Source organism: Harpegnathos saltator, unplaced genomic scaffold, assembly GCF_003227715.2.
Source record: "Harpegnathos saltator strain DR-91 unplaced genomic scaffold, Hsal_v8.6 scaffold177, whole genome shotgun sequence".
NCBI lineage: Eukaryota > Metazoa > Arthropoda > Insecta > Hymenoptera > Formicidae > Harpegnathos > Harpegnathos saltator.
The window spans coordinates 311,219-328,302 of record NW_020229958.1 but is presented as its reverse complement, the minus strand read 5'-3'; the positions used below and the strand labels follow the sequence as shown (position 1 = coordinate 328,302).

Genomic DNA, 17,084 nt, shown 5'->3' with positions numbered 1-17,084 from the left:
TCTTTCTTATGATTATGATATATACTAGGAGGCCTCTTATTTCCTATTATTAAATATTACTAACTACAGTTAAATACAAAATATAATTAATGAAATATAATTTTTTACTAATTACTATAACTTTTTATTAATTACTATCGTTACCTCTTTCTTTTTCGCGAGATACAGAACTAAACACATTTATATATTCTATCTTAATTTATTTCATAAGACAGACCGACAACTTTCAATTTATTATCGACTTTAATTAATCGATGTATTTAATTATAATTTATTTAATTTAATTAATCAATGTACACGAGGCAGAATATCAACTGCGACCGTCGATGTGTTATTCTCGATGTCCGTCTCATACGTTACCCGCTCGAAAGTTCCGCCTTGCGGAACGATGTTCAATCTCTTCAGGTTCGGCGTGTTCTCTCTGCTGGCAGAATAAACGGCCGACTGTTCGGACCTTGACAAGGTCGTGCCGTTGCTCTCCTGCTTGTTCGAGCTGCCATTGGCAGAACCATCTAAACTGCTAGCGATCGAGGTCGTAGCGGTGAAAGTGGTGGACATCAACTCGCCGTCGATGTCCACCTCCTTCGCCACTGGGCAGCAATACATAGAGAAACGATGAGCGGTCGGCCGATTGAGTCTCAACGCCGAAAACACGTGCAGCGGCTCGAAATGATATATACCGTCCTCGTCGAGAACAGTGTACGCGACCTGGCCGGTTAACACCGACCTGGAGGCCTCTCTGGGCACGACTGCCTGCAGACCCTGTTTGAGGATCATGAAGATGGCCGAGGGCTTGTGATTCCTCTTCAGCAGGAACTCCTCCATCGCCAAGCTGTTGTCGGCGTGCAGCAACGCCGTCGGTACGTCGGCTGAGGACAATAGAGGCATCTCTTCGGGTACTATCATGAGCGCGGCACTCTCTCTCACGAGAGTTCGCAGTCGAGGGTCGGTCCTCGCTAATTCAGGATCGCTGCATAGCTGACCGAGCGCGTTCACGAAAGGTGGTCGCTCCTCGGCCAGTTTTCGCATGATCGTCAACCTCTTCAGCACGTCCATGGTCACTCGATCGTTCGCCAGCGCCTGAGTAGACCTCTCGTCGCTGATCACAGCCAGCAGACTACTCGCAATCTCGGACATGCCCAAGGCCCTAGCTAAGCCCACAGCTTGAAGAAGCATGTCTCGCACGCCTTGTCCTTCGGCATTCAGTAGTTTCTTCACGCGAATCTCGCTGGATTCACGAACCGCTTGGACGATCGCCTTGTAGACCGCCTCCGCAGCCTCTTTCTCGGTCGCCACGTCCGCTACGTGTCGCGACACGTTTTCTAGCACGAGCGACACCAACTCCGGGTCGTTCTTCGAGACGGTGCGGAAAGCCGGACCGATCAGCTCGGCACCGTGCTCCTCTTCGAGAACCATCGATAGCCTGTCGAGAACGGCGTCCTTTTGCAACGGTTGACCAGTCACCGTGGATCTCAGTATGTCCACCTTGCTGTTCTTAGTGTCCAACAATTCTGAAAGCACACTTTGACAGAGGGAACTACGATTCTGCGGGATCAGCAAAATCCTCAGAATCTCGTCCACGGATCGATCGGTGTCGTGGTCTTCTTGACGCAGCAACGCGTCGAAGGACTCGCTGATGGAGGAGTAAACAAAGTCCTGCGACTCATTGTTGCCGTCCAACGCGACCTGACGGTCATTTTTCGACATGATTAGAACAGCGGCTACGATCGCTGCTTTAATCGCGCCTCGAAGAGACTCCATGTTGTCTTCGTCGTTGTTCGCGTGGTTGTCTTCGCCTTTACCCACAGTGGTCGTCTGGATGCCATTAGTCAATGTTGTCCGGTCAGAATCTTGCTGTCGCTGTTGCAGGGCTATATTTCTCGCCAGTTGCGCTATCATGGACACGACTTGCGCCATCTTCACGGCGGTACCGCCGTGCAAACCAAGTTTGGTCGCCAGCGCGAGAGCCTGCTCCAAAGCCGCCGCTTTCGGGTCCACATTCACGTCCACAGCAGGCAGACTCGTGGCGACTTTTCGTCCGACAGATAATCCCGCTTCTGACAGTTCGCGCAACATCTTGGCGTCCACGCTGGTTTCGCCGTGATGACGAAAACGGGGATTATAATGTAGGTGCTGCGGCCGCAGCAGCCGCAGCTCCTCCGGCGTGACCTCGAAACCCTGTACGGAGAACTCCAGCTCACCCTCGGGTGTGTCGATGAGGTCAGGCGCGACGAATCGGGGCCCCTCTTCGGTTTGAACGATCTGACCTGGCACAAAGGTCACACCCATCTCACCGACCTCTACCACGCGACCGGGCACGAACCTGGGGCCGTCCGGAGTATCCACCACTTGGCCGGGCACGAACCTGGAGCCTTCCTCTTCAGTGTAGATCACTTGTCCCGGGATGAATGTCGGCCCCACCTTGGTCTCCACGATCTGGCCCGGCACGAAACGCGGCCCGTCAGCCGTGACGACCGTCTGACCCGGCACGAATTTGCTCCCCGACCTGGTCTCCACTATCTGACCGGGCACGAACTTCGGGCCGCTGCTGGTTTCAATCACCTGACCGGGCACGAACTCTTCTCCCTTCTCTGTCATCACTATCTGACCCGGCAGGAAGCCGTCCTCAGTCATGACGCCCGGCACAAAACGTGGGCCGTCCTGATCGCCGCTGACCAATTGGCCGGGCACGATTCTTCTGCCTTCTGGTAGATTCTTCACGCTCTCCGGGAAGAACTCGATGCCTTTCTCGGTCTGTACCATGTGACCGTAGACCTCCCGCTGCAAGGTGGTGGACACCACGCTCGCGGACTTCGGGTCAACCGCGATGCCGACCAGGCCGACGTCTCGGAGAAGCACGTCGTCGAGTTTGCTCGCTGCGACGAATTCGAAGCCCTTCTCCGTGACAACGGTGCGTCCTGGGCAGAAGAGGATGCCTTCTGGGGTCTTCAGCATCTGTCCTTCGACGAATTTCTGACCTTTCGGCGTGTCCAACGTCATTCCAGGGACAAAGTTCGCGGTGTCTTCCGTTTCCACGGTGACTCCGGCCACGAACTGTTTCTCACCCGATTTGGTGTTCACGTACTGACCCGGAACAAACTGCAAGCCTTCGCAGGTCGCAAGAGTCTGCCCAGGGACGAACTTGGATTCGCCGTTCGGCGACTCGACGCACTGACCGGGCACGAATTCGTACTTGCCGTTTTGCATCTTCATGTTCTGGCCTGGCACGAAGACCTGTTCACCGCAGTAATCCGTAACAGTTTGACCCTCTATGAAGCGCGGTCCATCTGGAGTGGCTACAGTCTGACCAGCGACGAAGCCTCCGTCTGCTGTCACTCGGCCAGCCACGAATTTCGGCCCTTCCTCGGTCAACACCGTTTGACCTTCGACGAACTTGCTGCCGTCACTCGAGTGGAACGTCTGGCCTTGAACGAAGCGTTCTCCTTGCTGCGTCATGAGAGTCTGCCCGGCGACGAAAACCGGCGTCTTCGCACCGTCCGGCTCGCTCACGGTCACGATCTGCCCAGGAACCAGAAGAGGCCCGTCTGGTGTGTTCAGAGTGAGCCCCGGCACGAAGGTTGGTCCTTGAGGCGTCTGCAGGGTCTGCCCGGGCACGAAGATCGCTCCAGATGGTGTGTGCACCGTCTGACCCACGACGAATCTCTCCGCGGACTTGATGTCTAGCTTGAGACCCTTGATGTTGTGCATCGTGGTTTTCTTACCGGCCGGCAAGTTCTTCACTAGCTCGGGGACTTCCTCTATTCGCGGGAGACACTCGATCGCTCGTTCTCCGCAGCTTTTCAGCAGCTTCTCGCTCACGTTCGCGGTGTTCTGGAGCTCGTTTACGGGGATGTGCTGAAGAGCGGTCTGCAAAGTCACATCCGGGTGCTCGATGAGAGGTGTCAACGGTTTCATAATCGCAATCGCCTCGAAGCCTCCTACGGACTCGCATATGGAATTGTACAGAATCGTTGACTCCTGGCAGATGACCTGTGTCATCGCTCTCATCGGTACCGGCATCTTTTCGACCACCGGTACGCCCAATGGTTTGTTCCCGTTGAGCTGAAACGAGTTCCAGTTCAATATGCTGGGAATGGGCTTCTCCTTGAACGTATTCGAGATGTTGACGACGTCGGAGGATCTCAATCTCGCCTGTTCCATGTCCACGTGCTTCCAATCTTCCATCATCTCCTCCTTCGTCTCCTCCTTCACACTCCTCAGCTTGAGCTGCTTAGCAAGACGGAGCTCCTCCTCGTCAGCTACACGTTCCTTCTCCTCGAAGACCTGCTTCGCATAATTCAACGCGGTCTGCTTCTTCCTCTTTCTCTTCCTAGTCTCAGCCTCCAGTCTCTCCCGTTCCTTTAGCACAGCCTCGCTCGGCCCCAGGCCGTCGTAGAGGTTCTCGAAGTCCTCCAAGTTCTTGAAGTCCACCGATACGTTCTTGCCCTGCTTCAGCCTCAGTAACACGGTATCGCAGTCGCGCGACAGCATCACGTCTTTCACGTCCCCGTCCCGGACGGCGGCCTCCAGCTTCGCCGGGAACACGAGGCTGCATCTGCGCTCCTCCACCGTGTACACGAATTTGGTGCGCTCCTCTTCGACTGGAGTCTGCTTCATGTCGAGGAGCTCGCGCAACGCCCGCTGCTGCTCGCCTTCGCCCTCCAAGATCGGGAAGACATAGCGATAGTCCTTCAGCACCACGTGCTTCTTCTTCTCGCCGACGATGAGGCCGGCGGTGTAGTGGTGCGGTCCGAGGCCGGAGGCGTTGGTGATCTTGCATTTCGACTTGTCGTGCGCGTTGGCGCCCAACAGCACCGGAATGTAGTGATGTGTCGGCAGGCCGTAGGACTTGCCGGTGATGCGGCAGAATCGCTTCGCGTCCGCCGGGCTGATGGGCGGTAGCAGCGGGAAATAGTTCGGCTTGGGCAGGCCCCGGCTCCTACCTGTGATCCTGCAAAAGGACATTGTCCCGTGCCGAAACGGTCATTCGACGCGCTTTCGCGATGAATTCGTCGCGCGGTGTTCCTGTCTTGGACGCGCGTCGTCGCGTCGTTCGCGCCGCACTGTCGATTACGATTCTTTCTCTTCTTCTTCTTCTTCTTTTCTTCTTCTTCTCTCAAGCAACCTAGATAGCTATAGGTTGCCTGAGTCAAAAGTGAAAGACCGCGATTATCAGTCGATCAATCGTGATCGCTAATCACAACTCCCGACGCGTCGAGATCTTTCCGTGAGTTTGTAGTTCCTCAGGCTTTCCAGTTTCAGCTTCTCTTTTCCATGACAATGAACATTCGGTAGGAGAATCGCGCAGGATGCTTTGCGCCGGATGGCACGTCGCCATCTCGAAATCGGAACCCGAAGCGGTGAATGATCGATCGCGTGAAACGCAATCTGTTTGTTGAGTCCTCGTTATTTCGGGTGGTCTCGATTTCTCTCTCTCTCTCTCTCTCTCTCTCTCTCTTTCTCATTCGAGAGTTCCACGGCTTCGTTCGACCTCGAATTCGGCAGATCGGCAGATCATCGGCTCTAGAAGCTGAGAGCTGCTTGCCGGCGTTCGGTCAGGAACGACGATTGATTTACGCCACTCCCCTTTGAATTAATGTCCAATAGCGTTGTTTACGTCCGCGGCATCAATGAAAGCGTTATGTCCGTGACGCGGACAAATGGACACCGGCTCGAAACTTGGCATCCCGACCACGGGGATCGCGACTTCGTGCTTTCGATCATTTGAGCACGCGCCACCGCGACTGTTGAGCTTCTCGTCCCGGTGGCTTTCAGTGATTCGTTCGCATCGGCCGTTCGCGCGACCCTGGCCATAACTTGTCAGCGGTGGCGATTCTCCTCCCTCTCGCGAAGGAGACACTCGACTCACTCACACACAACACGGCGCACGACCGCTCGTCGATCTTACGTCGTATGTCTTCGGGCACATTCAACACAAGTCACTGATCTGACTTTTGGAAATGACAGAAGAATCACTCTCGCGTAGAAAAGACGAGGATCTTCCCCGGAGAAGATTTACACGCGCACAGAAATTCGTCCGAGACTCTTCACGGCCACCGGTCGCGCGCGATTCCGCGCTTTTTTCGAATCTTTTGATCGAACGAATTATCGCGAATTCCCGTTAGAAACTGCAAGTCGCTGCACTTCTCGTCATTTCCTCGTGCACGTGGGCGCTCATTCCTGGCTACCAAAGTCGCCGGTGCGATGTTATCCTTATCGTCCTTACTTTCCAGTTCGATCAACGAACTGATCAGACGGACGGACGGACAGTCGCGTTCTCCGTTTGACGACCCGGCCGTCGTCGTCGGCGTTAACCTCCTGAGAGGATCCCCGTTCACGTTCCCTCGGCGGCTAAACTTTCTCTCACCCTCACTGCACCACACCACACCGCACCGCACCGCACCGCACCGCGCAGCACTGCACTCACATCGTTGGAGATTTTCGCGAGACGCGGGTCCCCCGTGAAAAGTGTATCGGCGAGACGCAGCGAAAGCGAGACTACTCACGGCGTACCAAGTGGCTAAGAGCCGTTCGCACGGCGAGTCTCTCTCGGCTCCCACGACCAGAAATAGCCTACCCTTCTTACACTTCTCCAATACATCTTTAGAACACGGAGTACACGGACCCAGATCTCCGTAGCGTCGCGCGAAGTCGCACATTTCGCTGCGGCGTTTTCGGCGCTGCTCGGCGAAACACGCCCGAGGTGCGATTTTTCGAGCGCCGACGGGGATTCCCGCGGATCGGTTTCGACGTCGGATCTTCTGGCTTGGTGGTCGGTGACGACTGCAGTGGTCACAACGTTCGCGTGCAGAAAGTTAGCGATTCAAAAATAGCATATAGAGATGTGCGAACCAAGAATTTTTATGTCGAATCGAATCGAATCTCATTTTTTAATTCGAATTCGAATCGAATCGAATGTATGAAATTTCACTCGAATTCGAATCGAATCGAATGAAATCGAATCGAATCATTAAAAAATTTAGCATGACTATTAAACATGCAAATAATGATGGAAGATTTTAATATGAAAGGGAATATTGATATTGTAATATCATCTTAAAGTAAAATATATATTTAAATATTTAAAGTAATTTATAATTAAGTTATTAATTATAAGTTAAGTTAATTACAAATTAAGGGTTCAGTTATACACAGGCCTAGATGGCCCGTTTTGTAGCTGATGCATGCAAACGATAATATATTTGATTCCGATTCAAATTCGAATAGTTCGCACATCTCTAAAAGCAAATAGTGTGGCGAGGATATGTCGGGGTGAAAGGACGCGTAGCATTGGTATTAGTTTCTCAATCAAATCAATAATATATTTTGTTGCTAGTTAAAAGTTCTTTGAAATTTTCTAAAATTGAAGAAAAAGACTAGAAATGTTGATAACTGAGACACTAAGAAAAAACTGTATTAAAACTAAGTCAATATTTGTTCGAATACGACGAAAAAAGTTTACATTCAGAGAGAGAGAGAGAGAACTTCTGTATTTCATTTAGAAATTAGTCGCTTAATTTGAATAAATGTATTCACAGTCGTATTCAAACAAATATTTGTTTAATTTTAATACAATTTTTTTTCAGTGTATGTAATAGTAATAGTAATCGAAAAGTCAGGCAAATAAGTTTGATTTGAGTTACTTAGTCTTATTTGAATCAAGTAGAGAAAAAAATTGGATTCAATTAATGGGACAATAAACGAATGCATTTTAATTGAAGAAAATAGAATTTCCGGTTCTTAAAACCGAATTTGATTCATAAGTTTGGTTCATCGCCACATTAATTCAATAACAATCTTTTTTCGTTGCACGAGTAGATAAAATTTCCTAGCTGTTTCCGGATCCTTCAAAGTAAAAGATTTTCACTAACATAATGTAATACATGTATAAAATTATATCAACGAAATGTATCAAAGAGGAAAACGGCGAGAAACAGGTAGCGTTCATCGGAATACGTCAGAACGTGCGCGCGAAAATCGTTTTGCGGCTTTGTGCGTTTCCTTTCGCGACGATAAATAATTTCTCTGGAAATAAATAACTTGGCGCGATGAGATCCAGCAAGGAGCATTTTATATATTACGCGATGTGTATCATCGAGTCACATAATTGATGATACGCTCGACGCATCCTGGCCGCGACATACGATTACGTTAGAATTTAGGAACGATGAACAAGACGAATGCGCCGCTTTTGGCTGGCTTATGACGCGCGATTATTTGCTCATATATTCCTGCTTGGAGCGTTTCATCGTGAGGCAATAGTCAAGCACGCGCGCACGTCGGGAACTCGCAAATACCGTATTGCTGTTCAAACTGCTCGATAAAGTATCTCGAGCGCAAAAGTAGCGCGTCTCCGCTATTCTCGTAAAAGAGAGTGAGTCAGACGGAAACGCGCTATCGACACTTTTAGACCTCTCAGTTGAATATCACGAGCACATCGACTCCTGCGTACAGTACTGTGGCCGATAATAATCAAGGAACGCAATGTGTTTGCAATATCTGTCTCTAAATCCTTCCTTACGACGACCCTAAAGTTAGAATCAAACAGTACTTATACCGACTGAGGCTTAAAATCAGTTGCCAACGGGCATTCGTGCAAAAATGATGTGCTAATTTTGCAAAAGTCCGTTGGTATTCGTGGTTGGTTTCGTGTGACATGGCGCCGATTTCAAAACTCGTGAGGAAACTCGTAAGGAAACTCGTCGGAAGGAAAATTTTTTAAATTGCAGAGTCATGTTTTACAATCAATTCTCAATTTTCGAAATGATCACTCGGTAAACCTGGCGAAAAAGGAAAAAGAGTCCGACGAGTATCACCTGTTCTATTATTCAAAGGCTAATTTATAGTGCGCACAGTCGCAGAATTTTAGATTATTCTAAATAATTATCTATCCAACGATAGTTGTCCCGCTTATTAAGACAAAGAGCTAATCATCATAGTTCATTATTGACCGGATTTCTAGCTTCGAGAACCTCGTCCTCAACGGCCGCGTGTCCCGGCAATAAATCACGCGTTTCCTGACACAATGTTGGTTTAAAAAGAGCAAGAGGCGGTCTGTCCCGGATGGTTAAGCCCCTCGTAAACAAGTGCACGACGCATTGTTGGCAATGTCGGGCGGGACGAGTGCGATAAAGAGCCGCAATGAAAAACGATGTGAACGAGCAACGGCGTTTAAACTTAAACGTCCGACGTTTCGACGGCGACGGCGACGGCGGTCGCCGTGCCAGTAGCCGCCGGTCGAGGAAAAAATGAGAGATGAAGCGTCTAAGTGCGAGGTTACATACTTTTATGCAAGAACCGTGGCGATCCGCGCCGTGCGTGGCATAATAATGGCCCGACTCGCGGCGTCAACGTTTTGTTCCGCGGTCGTTCGCCGTGATTTACGGCGGCCGTTAGGTGGACCTGAAGAGGAGTCTACCTACCCGAAGTGAATCGCGACCGACGACAGTGCAAGGCCATTATTGATTTACAATTTAGAGCGGCCCCGCAAGAAAACGGTGCGGAAGTGAGATGTTTCTACTTATTTGTTAATCTGCTCGTGTAGCAACAGTCACGATAATCGCGACTGCTTCGTAAAGGCGATTTTTCGGAAAATTCCTCTAGATCTCGTTGAGAGAGGCGCCAGACGCGCGCATTTCGCCTGTGGAATTCGCGCGATCGTTCGTAATATAACTCAGTGCCGGCCGATAAACGCATCTGGCCGTTGTTGAAGCTACATACAGAGCAAGGGAGGCGCGAAAGGTGGACAAAAATAGACCGGAATAAAAACTACCAACGCCGGGCAATCGCCCGTCGTAAAACCCCGCGGACTTTGTCCCCGACTTCTTCTCTCTTTCTCTCGCTCTCGCTCTTTGCATTAAAAATAGTTTACGTCGTATCTTTCATTTTCATAAAAGCCTCATCAAAGCGGCCGTACAGGGTATATCTGCCGGGCCAATAATAACAATAATAATAGATGCACGCCACTACAAAGGCTTTATCGAACGGGACAGGTGAATCGGTCTGAAATAAACTTTTGTTCTTCGGGACAGATTTCGACAAAGGCTTCGTGCAAGAAAGTAACAGCAACGATTATATACGGATTATACACGAACAGAACGGACGAATACACACGAGAAGAATATTATAATTTCTTTTTATGTAGATTCTTTTTTCGATTTTACAATGCTTTTCAGAGTATTGAAATAGACTGCACTCAATAGAATTTATTTCACCAAGGAGCATGATAAATTGTGCTAAGAAACATAATAAATTTTACAAGGAAATATAGTAAATCTTTTTCATAGAATTCGCACTAATAGTGTGCGCTGCTTTTTTTGACGTTCTATCGTACATTCGTGAAAATATCCTACGAAACAGTTCGACAGAGAAATTATAAACCTGGATTTTTTTTTAACAGAATGAATAAGGTAATAAAAAATTTAACGACGATCTGCGCGTCAACAAATTCGCGATATATCAGGCCGTGACTCCTTTGATCTTCACAGTGAACGATAATCATCGTTGAGTTGCTCGAAACTGTCGATTTGCTCGCCCCGATGAAATTATAGTTGTCATACTCAGCCAAAAGACAATTCGCTCGAATTATCTGGCAATTAGATATTTGACATAGCGCGACTTTACTCGAGCTCGATCGCGCCCGGAATCGCTTTGTACCGTCGTCCGTATGAAACCGCGATTTCTCATTACATCTTATATCGCGTTACGCACGATGGATTTAGATCAAAGTCCTTCTCCTCCAATTGCAACATACGACATTTCGGGGACATACGAGCGATTAATTAAGCGTCGTGCCCATTAGGACTGAAGGACGAGATGTCCAGTTGCAGCCGCGGTACGAGGCGTTATTCCGGGATGTGTGAAACGCGAACGGCACGGTATTCCTCGCGTGCACATATCGTGCAGCGAAGAGAGAGTTAAAAAAATCGCATGGACGGTGTGAGTGAGTGAGTGAGTGAGTGAGTGAGTGAGTGAGTGAGTGAGTGAGTGAGTGAGTGAGTGAGAGAGAGAGAGAGAGAGAGAGAGAGAGAGAGAGAGGGGGGAGAGGAGTGGCGACGGACGAAAAAGAAAATCGCAAAGAGAAGAAAGGAAAAAAAGAAGAAGACACCGCACGAACGACGAAGACGCGCTCGACAGCGGTGCGTAGACTTTCGACTTTTGGCAACGGACCAGGTATTCCATCCACCTCCGTCATGCATCTCGCTTTCGGTCACCGTTTCGATCAGTGGTCCCCAGATTTTTTCATCAAACCGACGAGACGGTGTCTGAGAGGAGAAATATAAAAAAAAGAAATATACTGCTCTTTCAAGGATACGTGAGTTGCACGCGCTTGACGGGAGACGACGGAAAATTTTCGGATACGTATTATATTTTTACACTCGGTTTTTACGCTCAGGTTTCTCGGAAGCGACGGTGTGACAAAACACGCGCGGTTATTAGTTGTCTTCTGGGCAATTGTTCAAAGATGGCCTGTCCGCGTGTTTTACACGATGGACCATCAAAGACGGTATCATTCATTCGCGCATGACAAGCGTCACTTGTTTCAATTTTGCGCATTCAACATTGGACGCATTCAGCATCGTACGCCATATAAATCGCTCTCCCTATGTCGAATAAATAAGCGATATCGTTGTGCTTTCATATAAATTAATTCAACGCGAGCATTGATTCGTTATCAGATAAATCCAAACAACGAGCCTATTTCTTCCTTGCCTCCTTTCCTGTTCTTCGATTTTTCCCCTTCTCAAGAGGCATGGGGTAAATTTAATTTGTGCTTTTTTACCCAAAGTACGAAATCGGTACTCACCTTGCTCGTGGAGCGCACCTCCTCGATTACTTGCCGTTGAACTCTGGTTCCGCTAGTGATGGTGCGACTAAGCTCCAGCGAAAATTCTGTACAAACGAATAATGGGAATGTATGAAGACTTTCGTTCTCTCGATTCACTTAATTACGATGTAAACTTATAAGTGTATTTTAATCCTCCCTCCAATTCTAATTTTAATTCTGACACGATACTGAATTTAAAATATTAGCAAGGTTGGAGCTTCAACGTTGGAGATATTTAAATCGAAAAGAGAGTATTCTTAGTTAATCGGAATAATATTTAATAGAGGAAATTAAGTATGATTCTGTACCTTTTTTCCTTTTAGATGTTGTGCTCATTCGCGAATTGAATGCCATGTCGTTGTGTACAATGTTACATTATTATTCTGAAACAGACGAAAATGACACATGATTGATTATTGTAACTATACGTCTTATTAACATTATAATATATTAATAAACAAAAACATACTAACTATTAGTAACGCAAACATTTTCAGTTTTTATAAATTAAAAAGGAAAAGGTATTACTGCCACATCATCGCGGTACTGCCATCTCAAAGCTGCGACCGCAATGCTGAAAAGTTACCAAGGTAAACTCGAGGACCGATGCAACTGATCCTCAATGTTCTTTCTTTCGGGCGGTAGGTAAGTTATCTACATCAAAAAGAGAACCGGGAAGCTCTCGCCGAAATTATCCACGGAATCTCTCTACAATTATCGTCAATAGCTCTGCCAAGTGTCGTTCGAATTTACATCCGAAATGTTTAATGAAAGTCGCAAGAAATATTTATCAGCTAGCCGCAGGTAGTACGCGCGTTTTACGAACGAAAGAAAGTACCGAATAGCAAGTTATCTCTTGACCCATTTTGAAGAAAAGTTCCAAAGATTACAAAGGCGGTAAAATTACAAATGATTTACAAATGGCAAAGGATGAAACAATCTGTGATTGTTCACCTTCGACCGCTCGTAATTCGTAAATCAATAGTGCCTAGACGTTTCTATCAAAACATGGTTGACTCAGATTTGATAAAAGGATCCGCCTCATTAAGATACTCCTACGCTAAGCGGGACCCGCCGGAAGGGTTACTGGGATGAGACAGGGAGAGACCCTACGCAAATATTTGAAACAGAGCAACGCGGCATGGTTTCGGCGCGATTACGACAGTCATTGATTCTGTCGTCGGGTGCCGTAATTCATTACCTAACAGCCAGCCAGCCGCGATAAGTCGTGCGTAACGCACGCATGAATAAAGTAGCGTCAGTGGATCAACCTTTAGTTTGAGCGAGATCTATTTCCGACACGCGACACTCGCAGTCGCCCGTCGCGATTGGCTGGCCGCGTCGGCCCGTCGCGATGTTGGCCGCATTTTCTTCTGTTTAGTCGCTAATCGGGTCACTTCCGCCATTCGATTTCGATCGGTTGAGATCCCGCTGAGTTCACGGGATCGCACGAAAGATCAATTGATGCGCGGTTTGAATCATCGAGCGAAAACGCGCGCCAGATTACAGCTTCCGCGCTACTCCGGATGGATCACGAGCTTTAATGAGAAAAACACGATTATTATATCATGCCTATGATCGACGCGTTGACATAAATTATTTAACGCGCCAATTATCATTACGGTGACATCTTGCACGACGATCCTCCTGCACAATTAGACAAACAGATAGGAGTGTTCATGTGCGCTTCGCATTTTGAAATTTATCTTCCAAGAATACGAGTTACAATCATGAAAATAAAAATAAGATGAACACGAAAGAATATTCGATGAAAAGGACAATGTAAAATAGATATAAAAGTAGATATTAATGCTCAGGCAGAAGAGAAAAAATAAAAAATAAGATGACTAGTGGGTGAGAGATTGCGATACTTTTGACAGCTTCGGCGAGTTTCGCATTGCATCCAATAAGAAAATGTAGCTTCCGAGAATTACTGAAAAACACATTTTCTTAATGGGCACAGGATACTTAATGGGTCTTGCAAAATTCATCGAGATAAAATTGTCGTAAGCTTTTATCTGTTGACTGCATACACGATCGCGATTTTCCCGCGCTCGTCATCGCAATCGCGGCCGATGACGCAACGATGAACACGTCGCGAAACTCGCGGTCGCGGCTCGAAATTCTCCGGAGTGTTTTCGCGATGAAGACACACACTATTTTACACACACACACACATACACACGTGAGTTCTAGGCCGGTGGAAGATACGTGTTTCGCCAACGTTGACGTTGCCGAAACACATGGCCCCACCGGTGTAATCGCAGGAAGATATCCCGTTTAACGAATGCAGCTCGCGATCAAAGATTAGCAGTTTACGCAGTCGATCTTGGCAGTACGACTTGATTAAAGACGAAAGATAAACAGATCATCTTCGAATAAAAGTTAATAGATTCTGTCCAACGATCTTCGTCAAACTAACCGAGAAGACACACGTGAGACGCAATTGCGCCATAAATGCTAGCCATAAAATCATCAGCGTGTCGTATTTTATTAAATTAAATTAACACATTGGCTACTTTGAAAACCACTGGTTGTTTCAATGCTCACGCAATTCGCGATGCATACATTCGTCAGTTCGACTCATCGACTCTTCATCGGCTGTGCATGTTATTAGTTATACATAGTTGGTTATGCTCCATATATATTAACGAAATATTAAAGCGCCGGTCGCTAGCGACCACCGTGGTAGTCGACACGTTAACACGGCGGAAGTACAGTTTTTCATTCAACGTGAATCCAAAGAATCGGAAGAAAGATTCTCGATCGTCCTCCTCGAGGTACATCGAGCTTGTCCGAGCGAGATCTCCGCGAAAAATTCCCCGAGTGCACCGTGGCGTATGTACGCGGAGCTCTGTTTACAGGAAACTAAAAACTTGGCCTTCCTACAGTTTGATTCACCGGACGCTTGACTCTGGGAAACCGTGCCAGGAAAATAGTACAGCTATTTTATGAGGCACCTTGAGGAGACACGACGAGAGTTATGCGGGATTTCATTTGGCCAGAAATTTCATGCTGCACACACGCGCTCGAATTTGGCTGTCTCATTGTTTCTCTTTCCCTCTCTCTCTCTCTCTCTCTCTCTCTCTCTCTCTCTCTCTCTCTCTCTCTCTCTCTCTCTCTCTCTCTCTTTCTCTCGTGAGAGAAGCGCGTGGTCTTGATTTTTCGGCGCTTCCGAGGTGAGAAACAACACCGCGATTGTTTCATACGATTGCGGAGCGATTACATATCATGCGGACACATATGTTCTCTAAATATCTCAGAGTGAAATTTAATTCGCGAAGCGGTGTGACAGCCAAGTCACTTGAATCCGAGCGATTGTCGTCGGTGAATGTCGTCTAATTGATGAGACGACATCAGCAAGTTGATGGTAAATGCGGCGTATCTTATTTTCGCTGCGAATATAGAGGTGCATTGCATACATGTCCATTGTTTTTTTTAGATCGGCCGCACTAAAAACCGCACTGCGGGACACGAGTCACACCGAGTCAGAAGTTTATGCGGGCCACTTTAACACGAAACTCTGAAAACTCGAGCTGACACGAACAGGTGTTCAGCCCGCGTCGACATCGAATTCCAAACTTTACTAATTAACGACGTTATTAATCGGCATCTGTCGCGAAATATTTGCTAGCACATCCTAACGAGCCCCGGCCGGTCAAGAGAGTACTATCATCGCGAAAATTCGCTACGAACCGCTATGCGCGCACGCTTCCGCATAGCAAAATATCATTTTATAATAGTTATCGAGAATAAAACGGCAGTCGAAAGAATAGACCGGAATTACCCGCAATCGACCACCGCGTCGCTCATCGCAATTTCGATAATTTCGCGCGTACTCTTGCTCGTGAAAATAAGCGCCACGACATCGACGCGTTTCTCCCTCGTCTCTCCAGCCATACGACCGCTTGCTAGTCGTTGTTTTTCTCCGCATCGAACCAGTGACTGAAACGATCGCAATTCCGACGCGACCGACTTGTTATGTTAACGCGTTGACTGGCGCAATGACATTAGAGAACTCTGCTTTGACTGACATTCAGTCACTTCTAAATCAGCATATTATATTAACGAAGTGTACAGATTAACTCTGTTTAATATTTAGCCAAAAATTAATTATACCGATTATACTTAATATCTTCTGCAAAACTCACAAAAAATACACCTAAGCGAGTTAACTCGTAGTTGGCGCATAAAACAGAGAATTCTTCTCGCACACCAGCTATGAGATAATTCATATTTGACGGTCAGTGTGTCAATCAATTTCTGCGAGTTACGCGCCGGTCACATTTAATTCCCGAGACACGGACAAATTTTACTTCGAATCATCGCGTTTGCACTGTCACGAGTGAACAGTGAAAAGATCTGTTTTAATCTGCAATATCGAAGACCAATCAGGCTCGTTATCGCTCGATGTTATCAACGTTAATTATTTGCGACTAAATACGCAATTGATAGTAGCATAACAATCTTGTAAATCTTTCACGTTCACTCTCACGCACACATATATATACACATACATATGCACGCTTACGCACCTACACACGCAAACATTGTATACAACAGCGTGTACATCCGACCAGGAACGCGAGGGTGAACCGCCGGATGGGGCGAGACGAGCCTACCACAACGATCGGAGCGGAAGACGATGATTCGACCTATCGAAGAAGCTGTACGCGGACGTCGGAATTACCACCTTAACGCGCGTTCGACACTTGCACAACACACTTGCGCGAAAATAGCACGACGAGCTGAGCTGACACGAGCGGGAGACGGAGAAGAAAGGGAGAGACCGAGGCAGCCAGAAGAGGAAACGTGATCAGGGGAGGAAGAAGACGTTCGGGGGAGAAAGAAGAGAGAGAGAGAGAGAGAATGTGTATGTGAATATGTGCACTGACCCGGCTCTCTCTTTCTTACTCCCCCCTTCTCTCTCTCTCTTTCTTTCTCTCTCTCTCTCTCTCTCTCTCTCTCTCTCTCTCTCTCTCTCTTTGTGTTTCTTTTTATTTCTCTGTCTCTTTCACCACCCTTGACAGTTTTAGCGCGTAAAAGGAAACGATCAGCTTACGTGCGCGAAATGATCGCTCTGTCCCTCCGTCTGTCGCGAATGAGAGCGTGACGATCCTCTTCGCCGGCTTGCGGACGTCGTCGTCGTCGACGTCGGTCGGCCGCTCGCTCTCGCCACTTCGGCCACCTAGGAATCCCCGAATAAATCGCCCGAGCCAGTGAGGAAGCCAGCCGACGGCTATCTCGAGACTGCTAC

At 47.8% G+C, this 17,084-nt stretch overlaps 1 protein-coding gene across 10 annotated transcripts in view; it reads right to left on the bottom strand.

Moving 5' to 3' along the window:
• The window catches only part of Obsc (Obscurin), a 54,882-nt gene extending 37,798 nt beyond the window's left edge, over positions 1 to 17,084 (bottom strand). For 3 of the 10 annotated variants that reach the window (XM_011147673.3, XM_025297456.1, XM_025297458.1), the window contains exon 1: positions 361 to 6,505. In XM_011147673.3, coding sequence (XP_011145975.2) covers positions 361 to 4,965 — 4,605 coding nt within the window. In that variant the 5' untranslated portion in view covers positions 4,966 to 6,505. Of the gene's footprint in view, positions 1 to 360; positions 6,506 to 11,806; positions 11,893 to 12,135; positions 12,211 to 16,362; positions 16,585 to 16,889 lie in introns of those variants that run through there. The other 7 variants (XM_025297462.1, XM_025297464.1, XM_025297459.1 and 4 more) reach the window with 4 other exon arrangements.